The sequence below is a fragment of the Thermochaetoides thermophila genome (genome assembly GCF_000221225.1).
Source record: "Thermochaetoides thermophila DSM 1495 unplaced genomic scaffold scf7180000011806, whole genome shotgun sequence".
Taxonomy (NCBI): Eukaryota; Fungi; Ascomycota; class Sordariomycetes; order Sordariales; family Chaetomiaceae; genus Thermochaetoides; species Thermochaetoides thermophila.
This window is the reverse complement of record NW_006383023.1, coordinates 79725-97266: the sequence shown is the minus strand read 5'-3', so window position 1 is coordinate 97266 and position 17542 is coordinate 79725. Positions and strand designations below refer to the sequence as shown.

The window sequence follows — 17542 nt, the reverse complement described above, 5'->3', positions numbered from 1 at the left end:
AGAGACGAAACGGTACCTACATGAAGGGGCAGGACCTGCGTGTCGGCAGTCTTCCGGCACGAAACTCAAGACTTCGAGGGCTGGCGAAGAGCGGACAGAGGTACGTCACCGATGTCCAGGTGTGCTGACAGGCTGTGATTGGCGGGGTAGTGGCCCAAAAAGTGAGGCGGCCAAGCAGACGTCGTCTCTGGACGCTTGTCCACGGCACAACTCCAATCCCATGACGCCAGATGGCACCAGTTGGGCCTGTTCCGAGCTCCTGAGTTTTCAACGGCTTCCGGTCAGTTACACCAATGCACACAGCCACGCCATTGGGCCATTGGGACTATGGTTCTCCCACTCAATCGCTCGGAGCTTTTCGCTTTTGCATTTCGATCACTCTTGGATCGCCAACGTTAACCCCAGATAAACGTGATTCGAGTTGGTCCCGAAGCCAGGAACGGATGGAGACGCGGAGGAAGACTTACACCGGTGCTCGCCGGGGTCGGCCAACGCATCAAGAGTGGCAGTGATGAGTTGGCACTCGAGTTCAACAGCAAAGATTGCTCCTCGATACCCCCAAGACTCTCATTGGCCAATCCCTCACCGAGGACCGAAGCTTTGATGAACAACGCAGTTAAACGACCTTTGTTTAAAAACGACGCTAAAGTGGACGCGCACATACTCCGTATCCATGATGGACATGGGTTGTAATCATAACATTTGATGATGCCTGACACACCTACATCCGATTACTTGCTTTAACGGGTCTTTTGTTTCTCACGCTGCAAACTTCTGTATCGCTTGCAGTCAGCGCGGCTGCTGACACTTCGGGCATGCGGACCGGGATTCGTAAGGTAAGCTGTCAGGACTCCAGGATCAAAAGCCGAAGACCTCAATGTCAAGGTGTAGAGTGGAACATTCGAAGCATTCAGTTTTGCTTCTCCAGTTCTTGGCAAGTTTTGCCCGGCTGATAGGGCAAGCAAATTCCAAGATCCAAATCGGGGAGCCTGTGACGAAGCCCCGCCCAAGAATCGACACCCCACAGACGCACGGATTATATACTTGAACCCCACCGTGGGGTCTTGGCGTGCGATAAGGGGCCTTATCGGTGCTTATCGGCTTCCAAGACCATAGCCAACAGGTGTCATTAACGTCATCAGCAGGCGTCGGAACTTCGATCGGCGTCCGGACGAAACAGACAGCGACAGAAACAGGTCACAGGACCTCTCGCCTAGGGGAAGCGTCCACGGAGACCGACAACACATATCACGAATACCTGTGCCCGCGATGCCTGGCACACCACAATGCACTGTCGCAACCTGGTCCTGTTAGCGTCGCTTCAGCTTGCGACTCTCGCGGATGCGCGCCAACGCAGCTTCAGCATTCACGAAGACCTGCTGGCACATCCCCAGGTAAGCTTTCACATGTTTTCAACAATCATACGAAGCACGATCGTCTAACTCGGCTGATACAGTTTGAAATTGAGCTCTCCAACACCCCGATCCCCGAGGCCCAAGCTCTCGCCCTGCTCGAGTCATCGCGCTCCCCCAATCCCCCATCTTCCAAAAGTGGCCTCGCCGGGCAAGTACAGCAATCTGATGCACCCGGAAAGACATCATCAAGTACCAGCAATGCGGCTGGCAGCAGCGAGACCGAAGATGAGGATTCGACTCCCATCTCCATAACCTACGAACTCATCAACAACGACCCAGACAGGTACCTCTGCTTTGTACCCGTCGTTGCCCCTCCCCCAGCCCGTAACCGCACAGTCAACGAGCTGTCCAAGGCTGAAGAGGCCCGCGAGCTCAGTCGTGCCCAGGCAAAAGGCTGGGAGCTGATGAAGGGCCTCGAAGGCCATTGCATGTACTTTATGTCGGGCTGGTGGAGTTACAGCTTCTGCTACGGCAAGCGTGTTGTCCAGTATCATGCTGTGCCCAACCCGCAGGGCGGGCCGCCTCTTCCAGACGCCAACACACAAGAGTACATCCTAGGTCGAGTGCGGGAGTTGCCCGCTTCCCAGGAAGCCGAGACAGCTGGCGACGCAGGGGGTAGTACTTCCAAGACGATTGTACCACCGAACTCAGCGCTGCAAGTAAAGGGCGACCAGCGCTATCTGACGCAGCGCCTTGATGACGGCACGGTTTGCGATCTCACTGGCCGTCCACGCACGATTGAGATCCAGTACCACTGCAGCCCGAACTCGAGCATCGACCGCATCGGTTGGGTTAAGGAAGTCACTACATGCAACTACGTCATGCTCGTCTACACGCCCCGTCTCTGCGCCGATGTAGCATTCCTCCCGCCAAAAGAGACCCGTACCCATCCCATTCGCTGCCATCGTGTCATTACCAACCCCGACGACACCTCGCTTAACCCCCCTCGCGAGAAGATTGACACTACACCTGCCGCAGAAGCCCAAGCGGAATCCGGACCCCTCTTCGCCAACGCCCAACCTCAAACTCTCCACAAATACAGTGGAATGACCATCGGCGGCATTGTCATCGGCGGCCGCAAACTGCTCGGTCCGAACATCCCCAAGACTGTTCTCCCCCCTCTTCCCCCCCCCCAGCAAAATGGCCAACAAGCCGCCGCCAACATCCTCAGTTCGGTCTTTGGCAACACGGGGCAATCAGCTTCTTTGTCTCAAGGCAAAGTCCTAGCTAGCAAGAAGAAAGCGGGTGATAGTAGTGGTAACGGAGGAAAGGTGGAGGCGTTGAGTGATGAGGAGCTTAAGAAGCTTGGGTTAGAACCGAAACAGATTGCTGAGTTGAGGAAGGAGCTGCAGAAGTTAGCTGGGGAGAGGGGGTGGGTGTTGAAGCTTGTTGAAATGCCGGGCGGGACAGTGGAGTTGATTGGGGATGTGGATGGGGATGAGGAGGGGGAGAGCCAACAAGAAGACGGGAAGGGGGCGAAGGAGAAGCTGAAGGGGAAGGGGAAAGTTATGGGGAATAGGAAGGGGGCTGCTGTTAAGGGAAGTGATACGGGGAGAGAGAACTTGAAGAAAGAGAGGGAGAAGGAAGAGGAGGAGGAGGAGGAGCTAAAGGGGTCGAAGGAGATATTCTTTCATGAGGAGTTGTAAATTATCTGCATAGGTTATGGGGATTATGTAAATATTTCGTTTATTGTGCGTGCTTACAAAGCAAAGCGACAGGATGAAAAGGGGGCCAGGAATTGCTACGCAGATTTTCAGAGTTATTGAGGTAACCTCCTCTTTTGAAAGAGGAGATGCTGAGACGCAAACAACGGAACGTGGAGAGGAACTTGCCGGAGGAGTGGGATGGATGTTTGCAAGCATCTGGGCTCTCATGCACCACTGACACCTGGGGGCCAGCCAGGATTTCGGCCATGAGCTCTATTAGTTCCGGCATATCGACGATTCCCAATAGAGAGCGCTGTTTGACGATAGGCCAACATTGCAGGTTATTTTAGAGCGGAATGGTGTTCCAATGAGCTTTCAATGAACTTCCAGTGACACTTCTAGAGCCCTGCAAGGGAGAAACATGTCACAACCTGGTTTCCATAAGTACATGCGTGCCTAGGCACACATGCAACCCAGCCCTCTAGCTCGCCGCAGGTCCACTAAGTTCCAGCCAGCAGGTATTTGGCCGCCACTGTACACCGGCGGTGTCAGTCTGTACTTAAAAAATCTGCGAAGAATCATTCGTAACTCTTTCTAGTCTCACTGGCATAAATCCAGTCTAAAGTTGAGGAGAACGAATCTAGTCTTAAACTGCATGATCACGCCACCAGGCAGGGTGCTTGTGAATTGTGCAGTTTATTGATGAGAGCCTTCCAAAGATTTTGATCTTGATCCTCAAACATTAAGTTTGGGATCTCACTTGAGGTGTTAGGTATCACCAACCCACTTGATATACACGATGGCTCAAAGCAAACACCTGGCAAGGATCGTTCATGACGTTTGCAACGGTCGAATACCATGTCCTGCTTTCAGACTCATAGAAAGCATTACTATGCATATCCAACTACTAAGTACAATAATAGTAAGATTCCTCAACAATAGTAGATGGACAACATATCAATCAGGGAAAAATAGACAGAGCCACCGGAAGTGGGGAGTTGAAAACTGACTTTGTACCAGCTTGATGGTTCTGAGGAGCTGCATTCCTTTGAGATAGTCGGCTTCTGCCTAGTGATGGAGAGTGAAGATCCCAGCCAAGTTCATCAGCCAACACACTAAACTGGTATACAAGTGTATTGTTAACAGGTTATAATGCCACCATAAGAAAAAGACTATTATTGTATTCCTCCCTGGTTGACACGGCAAGTTAGTGCTATCTTTATTACTACCTCCATTATCTCAAAGTAGCTAGGACACAGATATTGTGCGCTATAAATGACGCAAATGATAAGCAAAGTTAACATACTTCTGTCATCCTGTAACGGGCGACTTGGTCTGGTGCAGGCAGGGGTCGACAATGGGTCAAATGGGTTAGATGATGGCCACTGACGATGTGGGGTGCACAGCGTAGTCAATTGCTACGTGTAATAATGTTTCTTTGTCCTCAGTGTCCTTGTGTTGGGGAGAGGAAAATCAAGAGAAATCCTTCATCGCGTCCGGGTAGCTCCCTTTATGAAATCCATTTGCCTTGTGAGCACCTCGCGGTCTCCTGGGATCTTCAGGGGTTTTCCTCAGCGTGGCAAGGTTAGCTGGCTCATTCTTAGCCCTACCTTATATTTCCCGAGCTCTACGAATCAGATATGCCTTTGCCCTTCTCAGCTCCTGTGTCACCGGTGTTTTATATGTTGGCTGTCAAGGATATTTCTTCTCCTTGGACTGCCGTGTCCATGTGACACTACCCTCCTCCCAGGCCTGAGTTCGCCTCGAACTCCTCTGTCCTATGTCTTGCTCCTTAGGCTCCGGTGATGATCAGAGCCTGACCGCCCATGGCTCTAGCGTCCCTAGGTTTCTCGGATTTAGGCCGATGGAAATCCCGTACAGCTTCCTTCGCCTCTTCTCCGAAGAAATGCTCCCAGTGTTTCCACGTCCAATCCCTTCGGTGGGGATAACCTACCCATCTAACGAGGTACCGCACTTTACCCTCACTGATCTGGGAATCGAGCACACGTTCCACGGCGCAAGTGTTGACCACCCGACCTGCTTCTCCCTGGAGGACCTCCTCAGAGTCCACGGTATGTTGGTTATCAGACGTGCGGAATGGTTCAACCAGTGACATGTGGAAAACGTTGTGAATTCTCCCGTCTTGGGGAATATTAAGCCGGACGACAGTAGGGAAGATCACCTTTTCAATCACGAAAGGGCCGTACATCCGGTAGTCCAGTTTTTTGCTGGGCCTCTTGGTTGTGAGATTCTTTCCATTGAGCATGACGAGTTGGCCTTCTTCGTAGACGGGTGCAGGACTCCGGCGAGTGTCGGCGTACTGTGCTATTCGCTCGCGGGCACGCCTTAGGTGCTTAGCTGCCTCTTTTTAAATAGCACCAAGCTGGTGCTCGTACATATTGCTGTACGGGTTGCTCGGTTCATCTGCTATAGGATTAGTGGCAGCGGGATGATAGCCTAAGTTGAGGAAGAATGGAGTTTTGTTTGTTGAGGAGTGTTTCGAGTTATTCCAGGCAAATTCTGCGATCGTTAAGAGCTTTTTCCAGTTGCTCATTTCGTAGTTGCAGAAAGGCTCGAAGGTAGGTCTCGAGGACTTGGTTCAGCCGTTCTGTCTGACCGTCGGTCTGGGGGTAAAAGGCTGTGCTCATGCGCTGCTTGATATTGGCATAGGCACAAAATTCTTTCCATGTTTCGGAATTGAACCGTGAATCGCGGTCGGAGATGATATTGAGGGGCGTTCCGTGTAGCCTCCAGTATCCGCGGGTGTAGATCGGGATGAGATCGGATGAGGTCTTTCGGTCGTCGTCCAGCGGAATGAAGTGAGCTGCCTTAGTGAAGGGATCGACCATGGCCCAGATCTGAGTGCTCCCGTCCGTGGGTGGAAGATCCGTAAATAAAGTCCATGGCTACTGTCTTCCACGGGGTCCAGTGAAGTTCGAGGGGCTGAAGGAGTCCGAAAGGACGATGACGCGGAGTCTTATTTCGCTGACACTCGAGACAGGCGCGAACATAAGACCGTACATACCTCTCCATTCCTGGCCACCAGAAATTCCTCCGCACTAGGTCCAACGTTCTCTCTACTCCCCAATGGCCAGCTGCGGGTATGTCATGTTCGGAGTGCATGATTTCCCGCTCAAGTTCGACATTGTCGGGGATCCACAGGCGGTTATTTCAGTACAAAAGTCCGTCGTTGACTGTGTACTTGCCGCCAGGGTTCCGCAGTGTCTGCGCATAGGCTTGGTCGCCGAGACCTGCCTGTCTGACCTTGGTCTTGAACTCGTCCGTCCATCGAGGGATGGTGAGTGTAGCAAGCTTGGCGGGGGTGTTGAACTAGAACGAAAGTCAAAAAGAAGTGGGCGAAGCCCGGAAGAGGCTCTCATCAGCCTTTCCGCGGGCCACAAGGGCCGAGACAGTCGCGATCGACTGGTCCTCACTCCCCCCCTTTTCAGGGCGATCTTGTTCGCGTCTTGAGAGAGTGTCTGCGGGGATGTTTTTCTTCCCGGGGATGTAATTGATGACAAAGTTGTATCCGGCGAGTTCCTGTGCCCATCGGGTCTGGCGTCGGTTGAGAACTTTGGAGGTGAGGAAGTACCGAAGGTTGTTGTGGTCTGAGTAAACCTGAGCCGTGTGGGGCGCGCCTTCAAGATAACGGCGCCATTTCTTGAACGCATCAACGATGGCAAGCAGTTCCTTGTCGTGGATCACGTAGTTGATCTCAGCTGGTGCCATCTTGCGGGAGTGGTACCCGACAGGATGAAGTCGGCCATCGTCGCCCTCTTGGTTAAGCACGGCGCCCAGAGCGTAGTCGGAAGCGTCGGTAAAAAGGTGAAAGGGCTTTGTTGGGTCGGCGTGGATGAGGACGGGCGCTTCACAAGAGACTGCTTTCAGTTTGTCGAAGGCTCTCTGCATCTCGGGAGTCCAAGACCACTGGTTCTTGGGTAATGAGTGGCTGGCTGTAATTGGTTTAGCGATGCGAGAGAAGTCCCGAATGAAGCGACGGTAAAAGTTTGCAAACCCAATGAAGCTCTGACTATCCCGTAAGTTCCTCGGGGGGTTCCACTCCTGCACACACCGAACCTTCTCTTCGGACATCCTAATCCTTTCTCACTGATGATGTACCCAAGGAACTCGACTTCACCAACGTTCCAAACAGAATTTTCAGCGTTGACGGCTAGTTTGTGTTTCTGGAGACGGGTGAGAACCTCGCGAACGAGACGGTCGTGTTCCGGCATGGTTCGGGAGTAGATAAGGATGTCGTCAACATAGACGAGAACACCTTCGTCCAATAGGACATCGAAGATGTGGTTCATCATGCGTTGGAAGGTAGCTGGTGCATTAGTCAATCCAAAGGGCATCACGTTATATTGATACTGACCATAGCGAGTGTTGAACGCTGTCTTCCACTCGTGGCACTTTGCCATGCGATTGAGGTACAAAACCCCACCGCAAGTCGATTTTTGTGAAAAGGCATGAGTTGCCAATTCGATCTTGAAGTTCTTCAACCAGGGGTAAAGGATAACGGTCCTTCTGAGCGATGGCATTCAGAGGCCGATAATCCACCACTACTCGGTATTTTGGTGTTCGACCCTTCTTTTCTTTTGATGCATTTTTATCGACCAGGAATACGCTAAAACTAATGGGCGAAGAAGCAGGGGAGATTTTCCCACATTCAAGCATTTCATCAGTCCACTTCTTGAGAAAGGCGAGTTCTTGCTGATTCATCGGGTAGAGGGGCGCCTTTTTAGGCAGTTCTTTATCCTTCATGAGCACGATCTTGTGGTCATAAGGGCGATGATCAGGGAGTTCCCGGGATAACTCCTCCGAAAGAATCGGAAATAACTCCCTGTACTTCTCCGGAACGGCGCCAGGTACAGTACCCCTGGGGGCGTAACCAGATGGACTCGAAAGAATCGACTCGCTTTTTAAATATGCTACTCTTTTTCAAGATTCAAAAACTGCGTTTGGAGCGCTCTGTCTGAGAGCGGCCATTTCACCTCGTTCTGCATCCTGCTGACTCAAGTACGTAGACCTGACGCAGTTCTGGCGGCAGTACGCCGAGCCGAAGGTCAAAGAATCTCCGCCAAAGAAGTTGGAAGGGGTGTGCTCTTTGAGCCACCAGTAAGTAAGGATAACATCGTGGTCTGCAACGAGAGAAGAGATTTCGAACTTTACTTGAGTGAAGTGTCCTTCATCACGCTTTAGCGTCACTAGATCAGTGAAGTGCGTCAACTGGTGATCATCCTCCATAGCGGTGAGAATTGGTTGTGCGACTTTCCTTTTGAAGCATCTGATCTTATATTAGGCCACTAGGTCCCTCCGGATGAAGGGCTTCAAGGCTCCTGGGTCGAGGCGTCCAGAACGATCGTCATCGGTACGATCGGTCGCTCTCCATGGTAGGGAGGAATGGTGCTCCGTTGCGTTCATTTCGGATTCTGCTTGTCCGGGCGGTCGTCGGCCGGTCGCTTGGCCTGCCTAAGACCTGCACACTTGGGCATACCGATGGGTCCGCCATGTGCAAAGCGGTCGGTCACCGAAAAACCGAGTCGGTGTCCGTCGATTCGTCTTCAGAATTGGAGGGTGTCCAGTCTAGTCCAGGCATCAGATGATCATATTCAGAAGCGAGAATTGCCGCCACCTTGGCCCGTTTGCGTTCCCGTTTTTCCTCGCGATCCTCATCGTCAACTTCCGCCGGATCATTTCGTCCACGTCTAACCCCAGCCACTCCGGGCTTAGTTTCCTTAGCTGGGGCTTTGGAAGCGGGTTCCCATTTTCATCCTTGATTGCACAGCACTCGTAATACTTGTGACCAGAACGACCACAACGGATGCAATCTGCTTTTCCTTTTTGAACCTGTCGATGCTGTCCTTGTTCACTCCTTCCATCGCGGCTCGGTAATGAGCCCATTTCCGCTCCCTCTGGACGCCGGACTACTTTTGCTGGTTATTCCATTCTCCTGTGTTGCCGCCGCGGTTTCTTGATGTCAGTTTTGAAGATTGACCGAAGGGGGAACTGGCGCGTTCCTGGCGCGTGCGTCGGCTGTCCGGTGTCATCCGCTCCCTCGATGAACCGTACCCGACTTTTCCTGACCTTCGCTGAAGTTCGAATTTCAAAAGGGTGTCCTCGTGAGCTTCACCCGCGGTCCTCACTGCTTCGTCGAACTCATCGTCTGTAGGGTTTGTATGCCGTTTCAATTCGTGGTGAATTTTCCGAGTGATCTCAGCAGGCATGGCGGCGTATACTAGACGCCGGTACATCTCACCCGTGAGATGGACCGTGAGGTTGAGATCGTGGAGGCGAGTGAGGTACGTGGCTATGTTACCCTCGTACTTTGAGAGCCCACATGGCAGCAGCATCACGAGCTCCTTGCTTTGGGTCTGAGAACCGTCTGACAACGGCGTCGCAGACGCCTGCCAGTTGTCCTCGAGATTTTGATTCTCAAGACGCTCCTTTCTCCCGTGGTACCATTCGTAGGCAACTCCTGTCATCTTTGAGCCGACAGTGCGGATCTTTGGGAGTCGAGGTTCGCAGCAGCAGGGAAACCAGCGAGATAATCCCGCATGGCCATCCGCGAAACGCTCTCGGGTCACCGCCCTTGAACTTGGGTGGCTCAGAGATTTTGGGTAGTTCGAGGTTGACAACGGTTGTGGTCTGTCCGTTTGGAAAGATTGAGAGGGAACGTCCTGTCATTAGGGGCTCCCGCGGGGGAAGTGAAGCAGGGACGTTCGATCGATGATGGGGTTGGCTGTCGATGCTGTCGTCGCTACTACCATCGTCCCCCGGATCACAGGCACCGGTCACCCGCGAGGACCCTCGTGGGGGGCCGCGTGGAGGGGCTGGTCCGTCTCCTCTGACAGGTGCAGAGAGTCGCGGGTTAGGGTCTCCGCGATCTTTAATAGGGTCCGGGAGTGGTGTGGTTTCCGGATAGAGGTCTCTGGCCCATCGGACCTCCAATTCATGCTGCTGGCGCTCACAAGTACGCCGGTTCTCGGCACGTTCAAACTCTTCGTCCGTGAGGCCGGGGTTTGGGGCGTCCGGAGTACGGGGTCTGATGCAGCCACCGGGGCGAGCACCCCGCGTGTGGATCCGGAAGACCGCGACTTGACTGTCGTGCTTCCGCGTCGCGAAGCAATCCGGGATATAATTCCCTGGTAGGTAAGGTCCTGTGCTGCCATCGCCTCGGCCACAGCCTGAGAGATGTCGGCCTTGGTTTGGGTCATTATCGATGCAGTAACATCGCTCAGGATTCGCTCCAGGTGTGGGGCAGTAACCAATCCAGCACTATAGACGTGGTCAAGGCGCTGGGAGTGCTCCTGTGTAACCCGGGCAAGGTCCTGGATATCGTCCTCATGTCGTTGTATTGTCTCCTTGTATGCATCCATGGAATTCGCCCAGCGCTCTAGGACAATATCCGCTCATTTGTCTCAGTGACTCGGTTGGCAACTCCTTTCCAAGTATGCTGCTGAAAGTCGAGCAGGTGCCATTGGAGGGCCTCTTGGTTAGTGGAAATGAGGGCTTCGACTCGAGATCGTGACGCCTGGAGTTCCCGAACTACGCGGTTGTAGTCCCGATTGACTTTGTTGTGGAGTTCTTGAAGACGCGCCGTCATGCCAGTGTCCAGCTTGGCGACTTGGTCGAGAAAATGCTGGATGTCCCCATAAGCTCGCGCGATTCGGTTGTGATAGGCGCGAAATGCGGGCGGAATACGGTGAATACGTTTCTGGGACCGACTCAGAACGTGCCCATTCTCAATAAAGTCTTCATAGGCGACCATCTGGTAAGTCCGCATGTCCGCAGCGTCCTCCATGACCACATCGACTTGGTCGTGGAAACGGATGAGTCCGCGCGGGTTGTCGGAGTTGGTTTGAGCAGGGGACGTTGAGGGCGGAGCAGGATTTCCCTGACCGTCTTCCGGGAGGACCGGTACCTCCATTGCGACAGGCAAAGAAGGGATGATCTCAGGGGCATTAGGTGCCATGGCTTCGTTTAACAAGATGGATGGGGAAGTGTCGATGACAAAACGAGTCGAAGTAATAGGGGTTCTTCTGTCGCGAACTAGAAGTGTTGCACCAAGGGGAAGAAAGATTATAGTGTAACGGGTGACTTGGTCTGGTGCAGACAGGGATCGACAATGGGTCAAATGGGTTAGATGATAACCACTGACGATGTGGGGTGCACAACAAAGTCAAATAATATGTGTAATAGTCTTTCTTGGTCCTCAGTGTCCTTGTGTTGAGGAGAAGAGAAACCAAGAGAAGTCCTTCATTGTGTCAGGCTAGCTTCCTTTATAGAATCCTCTTGCTCTTGTGAGTGCCTTGGCCTTCTGGGCTTTTAGGGGTCTCGTCTTCCTGCCCGGCCATCTGGCTCATTCGATCTTGTGGCTCCATATATCTGCCGGGACTAACCACATATTTGTGTCGTTCCATATCATTCTATCTCCGGTGTCCCTTGTGTTGGCAGTCGGGGTACGCCTTTTCTTGGACTGCCATGTCCGTGTGATAAGCTTTTGCCGGAGACAAGGACTTCCACATACTGACTAGCCAGCTGCTGGATGCATAAGGCATCCAGGAAGTTCTGCGCGTCTTAAATCTTGCTCACCTGACGCTAGCCTGAGAGTACTTTGTGGAAAAGTCCTTCAGTCGGGCGGTTCAATGGGAGAGGTTTGAAGATATCTTCAGGTTACAGTCTTTGAAGACACAAATCGAGGTAGCAACTTTGAAAGCTGAAAGCAAGAAGGTTAGGGAGTGAATAAAGAATGTCGTAATAACAGTTAAAATTTAAATTTCCAGGTTGGAGCACAAAATAAATTGATTGTTATGCATTCCAATCAAGTAACTTGTGGAAAGAAAGGTGGATAGGCAGAAAGCCTGCTGTATGCCTATCAAGGCATCCAAGAACATTGGTTAACAACAAACGCTTAATTCATTCTACAAATCACATCGTAGCAGGCCTCAGTGCGTCGAATGCAACAGTGAACTCTGGCCAATATGATACGATCACAACTATGCAACTTTCCGTGATCGCATGCAGCCTCTTTATACCAACAACCACAGCCATCTCAACAACAACCAATAGGAACCCTTCGGTTAACAGTCAGCTTTTAGTTGCGCAGCTGGAGTTGTACAAGGACACCAAGATGACCTGTTTCAGGACGTTGCTGTGTCCAACTCCGTTAATAAAGCTTCTGGAGCCTTGTCGTTGGCCGTCCACATTGTAAGCTGCGCACAGAGGGATGGCTGACAAGTATTGTGAAGGCATACAATTGCTCACCTTGTGCATAAATATCCAGGAACTCCAAGCATCAGATTTTGACCGTGTAACAGTCATTCTCGCTACACTAAGTCCCGCATCCTAAATCTGACCAGAATTGTCTCCCACACAAAACAACATGTCCTTGAATTGGCCTCGGAATAACTCAAGGTGGTCAACTGATTGGCCACCAAAGTCGCGCACCTGCTCCGCAACTCCTCTGCCACTCTTCGGCAGTCTCCTCAAAACGCTTGAGCTCGAGACTCTTGACGACAATACTGCCTTACATCCTGACAACACTGACCCGATCAGGATCGAGAATGCCCGATTCGTCTCGTCGTACAGCTGGATGGACACACGCGGTAAAGGGCCAACCATCCTCGTTCCGGGTACAGAGTTCCCTTCAACTCTGTCTTGCCCTCCGCGCTGACATTATCACAGGGAAGCCCCCACTGTGGACTCCCCAAAAGGGCCCTCAACAACTCAAACAGGACAGCGGAACCTATTATCGTGACAAGAACGCCGCCCGCTATCCAGCACATCCGCTGGAACCAGCGATCATTGTTGCCCTTGAGGCAGACCCTGAGCTTCCCTCAAATTTAGACATCTTCTGCTGTGCGAGCACACTCGGCAACTTGCTGCGCTTTGTTCGCGGTGAGAACAAGCAGTTTCGCATGGTGGTGTATAAGCTTGGACGGACCTTTTTCTTCGTGAGAAGGGAGAACTCCCCTACTGAGGTGATCCCAGATGTGAAGGGTTACGGCCATACATTCCCTGAGGCAAATACTACGTGGGAGGAGGATGTCAAAGGGAGTGGGAGTCACCAACGACTGGTGAGCTATCGCTTTAGTGGGATGAAGCTGTGTGTGAGAAGTGAGGCAGATGGGTACATCAAGAAAGAGGAGGACAAAGAAATGTCAACCTCCGGGAAGGCAACCACAAACATCACTGGGCCTCCTGCCCCTCCTTGGCCTAGTCCTACCCTTGAGTCCCTTGCCACCGCCCTCGACATTCTGGAAGTTACTCCGCCTTCTCAATCCCCAAGGCCCTCCGACATCCCCACATCCCCCACTGCCCAATCCCCACTCCCCGCAGGTCTCAAAATCCTCCGCTCATATACCCCGCCAATCCCTCAGTCCCACATCTTTGACCTCAAAACTCGTTCCATGAAGAAAAGACCACTCGAAAACGTTCTCCTAGATGAGGAAATCCCACGTCTCTGGATCCGACAGCTCCAATATTTTATCCTGGCATATCATGATAGAGGCCTCTTCCGACTGACGGATGTCGAAGTTAGAGTTGTCAAAGATGATGTGAGAAAGTGGGAACTGGATCACCAGAGGGAGTTAGGAAAGTTCGCAAGGGTGTTGCGATGGGTTATAGATGTAGCAGAGGAATATGCTGCCAATGAGGATCATGGCATTGAAATTTGCTTGAGGGAGAGCAAGAAGTTGGAGGCTAGGAAGGTAGTAGGGTTAAAGTATGGGGTGGCATCTAAGGGGGTGAGAGAGTGGTGGGAAGGATTGGTGAAAGAAAAGGATCCGGAGACAAACTCAGGCGAAGAGGAGGGAAGTGAGGAAACTGAATCGACTTATGCCAATGATTGGATGGTTTGAAGCTGACGTACAGTGATGAGGCCCGCGAGGACTTCACTGCTTGTAGTGAAACCTGTGGATATTATGGGCGATGCACATACTAAGTGTTTAGGTCTGATCGAATTTGCGTTCATCCAACAAAATATTTGCATTTTTATTCGTGAACGCCAGATATCCAATAGTATCGTCTACCTGGATCATCAGCACCAAGTTAGCTCACTCTGGTTCTACGAGGACTGCTAGCGAGTTGAGAATTCATCCATATCAGAGGAGTTGGACTGAGACTCCATTACGAGTTGAGGATTGGCCCATATCAGAGAGCTCTCGGTTGGCGTTGGCATTTCTGGTGTTCACCGTGTTCTCAAGGATGAGACAAATGACGAGGTTCTTATCAGGGCTTGATAGTGTATTCACGTTAATCATCAAGAGGTAAAGAGTTTGTAATAAGCACAGAATGAGTTTAGGTCAAGAATAGTTGGTGAGAAACTTAGACTCCGATGAGAATTTTCCTGGTTATTAAGCTACTCTGCTGCACTGTATTCTCAGTCATCGCATCATGACGAATGCCAACAAGTGTTGGATGTAAAGGATAATGGTGGATGTGGATGGGAGTATTTACTTGGCCGTTGCCCTGCAGAACACATGGTTCCGAGGGAATCTATCAAGCACAATAGGTGCCGCATATCAACAATGCTCTACCTTCTAAACTGCACACGCGTGAAGGTGGATGAGCATAGCTCTTATATAAGGTCAAGTGTGCCCATGACCTCAGTGGAGCCTGGGCTGACCGAAGTAGGTCAACGGTGACCACACCGTGGTCACTTGCGGCTAACAAGGCTTATTATGTGTGTTAAGTTGCCGCGCACCATATACCAATACTTGATGCAAGCTCCATGACTGGCAGAGAAATGTATGTGGATAGTTCATCTCATCAATGGACACGTCAAGTCGCTTCATTCTATCATCACGGTGCATCACCCGATGTTATAGCTTCACTTCGTAAATATTGCATCAATACTGCCTTCAATATTTAGTCACATGCTTGCTTCAACCACCATGTGACACACCTTCATCTCGTTGATAATCACATCATACTTACTGTTATCTTCATGTTCCTACTCTCCACAAACTCCCACCACTTCCATCCATCACTGCACAGACGCCTTCTCCCTCGTGAAACCATCAGCAGCAGCAGCCTTCCTCTCAATCCTCATTAGTTCCCTAATTCTCTCATGCTCACAACTCAAAACCTCATACACTCTCGCAACATCCATATCCCCATTGAACGTGAACCCCTCCCCGCTGCGCCTCGCCACCTCAGCCAGCCGTGCGTGGCTGCTCTCCGTCAGATCGGTGTCAATTACCCAGCTCTCTTTTCCTCTGACGGGGAAATGATAGATCGCATGTTTCCATTCCGAGCGACGGAGCTCCATCTCGAGAGCGCGGTCATATGCTGAGGATGGGATGGAGCAGGCCTGCTTCTGGGATATGCGTTCAAGCGGGGAGAGAGGTAGTGCTAAGTGAGGGGAGGAATGTGGCTGCCTGAGGGAGTTTGGCGGGTTGAGGTGGGATTGGAATGACTTTATGGGAAGCTTGAGGGCCAGTCCTAGGTTTGGTGGGGCTTGTGAAGCTTCCCGGATGACGATGCTTGGTTGTGGACGTGGCGAAGTGCTACATTGCCTGCTGGGAAATCTACTTCCATTGCTGCCAGAAGGAACAGCACAGTCGTAGAGCAACGACGGCTGTGTCGATCCAAAGGCCTTCTCTGCTGAAGAGTCGGATATATCGGTAGTCGTCTTTCCAATCGTGTTGACATCCTGGCTCACAGGGCCCATCTCTTGAAACCTATCTGGCGATGAACCAACCTTTGTCCATGGCTGAGAGATATCTGGACTCAGGTAGGACAATTGCCCCGGGCTTCCTTCCGTAGGCGGAGCTGTTTGGTTCCGATGATCAAGGGCATCAATACATATACCGTTCGTTACATCCGGAGATATTGTAGAGGAGACAATTATTTGCGCCAATTTTTGTTTCGCGATTGGTTCAGTGTCTGCTGGGCTCATGGAAATGCTCGAATCATGTAGAACAAGGACCGATCTGAGCTGGTATCCGTTGTTTTGTGAAGAGGGTTCTGGCTGATTTTGTGACAATGCCCTTAGCTCAGAGATTCTGTTTTCTGTTTTAAACATGTGGCCGAGTGCTCTGAAACACAACTTTTGGTTTTTTTGTGTCAATATATTGATATTTCGAGTGAACAGACTTGCTATCAAAGATGGTTGCAATCCTGAGGTGTAAGTGAGAAAGTGGGATGCCACTCGGATTAAAGCCACTCCAGTCTGGTTTATAGCACGCAGATCACAAGGAACAAACGTTTTGCCATGAATTCAAGCTTACATAGTCTTTTAAGAATGGGACAAAACAGATTTGAACATGCATCGAGTAAAGTATCGTTGTGTCGTGTGAAACAAGGCGGCCATCGTTTCGGCCTTGACTCCCGATCGTCCGACGGGACTACGATGCTGACGTTTCGAGCCACCATCACGGACAGGAAACCGAAGTCGCACATCGGAATTTTGTGTATCTTCATGTCACGATCGTAAAAGAATAAGAATCTGGAACCTGGAGTCTGGATGATTCAGTTACCTGTATGTCAGGGAGACTTGAAGTCTTCCATCGTCCATGCCCTTTTTGCATCAGTATGTCTGTTTGTGACCTATGTCTTTTGGCCTGAAAAAACCGATTCTATATTCGAGACAAGACCAAATATTCCAGTTTCATTCAAGTCTAAGACCCGTTTTGAGATCACTTGGTTTGGCCCATGTCGAAGCTGGTCAACAGCGAACCGGCCAGGCCAGTCAAGCCTTCCATCACAGTTCAAGGGTTAGGGTTGGAATATGCCAACTTGGCGAAAGCCCACCAGCTGGCCCCGAGATACGGATAAAATATTGCCCCTTATCCCTTTTCGGTCAACTGAGGAGGGAGTTGGGATGTCCTGGTATATTTTCAAGTCAGAGTAATGTAGGGTAATGAGAATGAAGGCTAGAATCAAGATAACTTGATAGTGGGTTTCAAAATTGATCTTGATCCATCTAATTGCTTTTGCTTTTCCTATCAACCAATGCATTCTTTACTATATCGATGAACCAAAGACTTGGAGATTGAATTAAATTGAATTGAATTACATTTCCGACCCGTATCATCCATGAGGATGCTTGGTCGTGCCCACGATGCCGGCGGGCAAAAGGTACATATATGCACTCGCTAGTCTAAGCTATGTACACGCGGGAAAAACCCGAGAGGGAAAAACCGGTGCGTATCCGTGGAACAGATGAGTGGTCTTGGAAAAGGGAGAGAAGTATAAAAAAGAAAGGAACAAGAAGAAAATATAGGTTAGGAGGTGCGAGTGTGAGGTATGTGGATGTCCAAACTAGACCGTTCCGATTCTGATCTTCGTTGTTAGGGGTATGTAGCGGGTGACTTGGTCTGGTGCAGGCAGGGATTGACAATAGGTCAAATGGGTTAGATTATGGCCACTGACGATGTGGGGTGCACAGCGAAGTCAATTACTACGTGTAATAACCTTTCTTAGTCCTCAGTGTCCTTGTGTCAGGGAGAGGAGGAACCAAGGGAAGTCTACCAT

At 51.0% G+C, this 17542-nt stretch overlaps 8 protein-coding genes across 8 annotated transcripts; 2 read left to right on the top strand and 6 right to left on the bottom strand.

Moving 5' to 3' along the window:
* Positions 1-1286: 1286 nt before the first annotated feature.
* CTHT_0000800 (uncharacterized protein) lies at positions 1287-3061 on the top strand (the record flags this gene model as incomplete). The annotated part of the gene is made up of 2 exons (XM_006690571.1): positions 1287-1394; positions 1457-3061. The coding sequence occupies 2 exons, from the start codon at positions 1287-1289 to the stop codon at positions 3059-3061; spliced, it is 1713 nt and encodes a 570-aa protein (XP_006690634.1).
* A 1792-nt stretch (positions 3062-4853) lies between these two features.
* On the bottom strand, positions 4854-5910 carry CTHT_0000790 (uncharacterized protein; the record flags this gene model as incomplete). The annotated part of the gene is made up of 2 exons (XM_006690570.1): positions 4854-5419; positions 5679-5910. 2 exons carry the CDS (start codon positions 5908-5910, stop codon positions 4854-4856), a joined length of 798 nt encoding a protein of 265 aa, XP_006690633.1.
* Positions 5911-6403: 493 nt separating this feature from the next.
* On the bottom strand, positions 6404-8308 carry CTHT_0000780 (uncharacterized protein; the record flags this gene model as incomplete). Its single annotated transcript, XM_006690569.1, has 3 exons — positions 6404-7014; positions 7170-7388; positions 8056-8308. The coding sequence occupies 3 exons, from the start codon at positions 8306-8308 to the stop codon at positions 6404-6406; spliced, it is 1083 nt and encodes a 360-aa protein (XP_006690632.1).
* Positions 8309-8988: 680 nt separating this feature from the next.
* On the bottom strand, positions 8989-9546 carry CTHT_0000770 (uncharacterized protein; the record flags this gene model as incomplete). Its single annotated transcript, XM_006690568.1, has 1 exon — positions 8989-9546. One exon carries the CDS (start codon positions 9544-9546, stop codon positions 8989-8991), a length of 558 nt encoding a protein of 185 aa, XP_006690631.1.
* A 309-nt stretch (positions 9547-9855) lies between these two features.
* CTHT_0000760 (uncharacterized protein) lies at positions 9856-10440 on the bottom strand (the record flags this gene model as incomplete). The annotated part of the gene is made up of 1 exon (XM_006690567.1): positions 9856-10440. One exon carries the CDS (start codon positions 10438-10440, stop codon positions 9856-9858), a length of 585 nt encoding a protein of 194 aa, XP_006690630.1.
* Positions 10441-10457: 17 nt separating this feature from the next.
* On the bottom strand, positions 10458-11036 carry CTHT_0000750 (uncharacterized protein; the record flags this gene model as incomplete). Its single annotated transcript, XM_006690566.1, has 1 exon — positions 10458-11036. The coding sequence occupies one exon, from the start codon at positions 11034-11036 to the stop codon at positions 10458-10460; it is 579 nt and encodes a 192-aa protein (XP_006690629.1).
* Positions 11037-12446: 1410 nt separating this feature from the next.
* On the top strand, positions 12447-13923 carry CTHT_0000740 (uncharacterized protein; the record flags this gene model as incomplete). The annotated part of the gene is made up of 2 exons (XM_006690565.1): positions 12447-12696; positions 12749-13923. The coding sequence occupies 2 exons, from the start codon at positions 12447-12449 to the stop codon at positions 13921-13923; spliced, it is 1425 nt and encodes a 474-aa protein (XP_006690628.1).
* Positions 13924-15050: 1127 nt separating this feature from the next.
* CTHT_0000730 (uncharacterized protein) lies at positions 15051-15737 on the bottom strand (the record flags this gene model as incomplete). The annotated part of the gene is made up of 1 exon (XM_006690564.1): positions 15051-15737. The coding sequence occupies one exon, from the start codon at positions 15735-15737 to the stop codon at positions 15051-15053; it is 687 nt and encodes a 228-aa protein (XP_006690627.1).
* Between the last annotated feature and the right edge of the window lie 1805 nt (positions 15738-17542).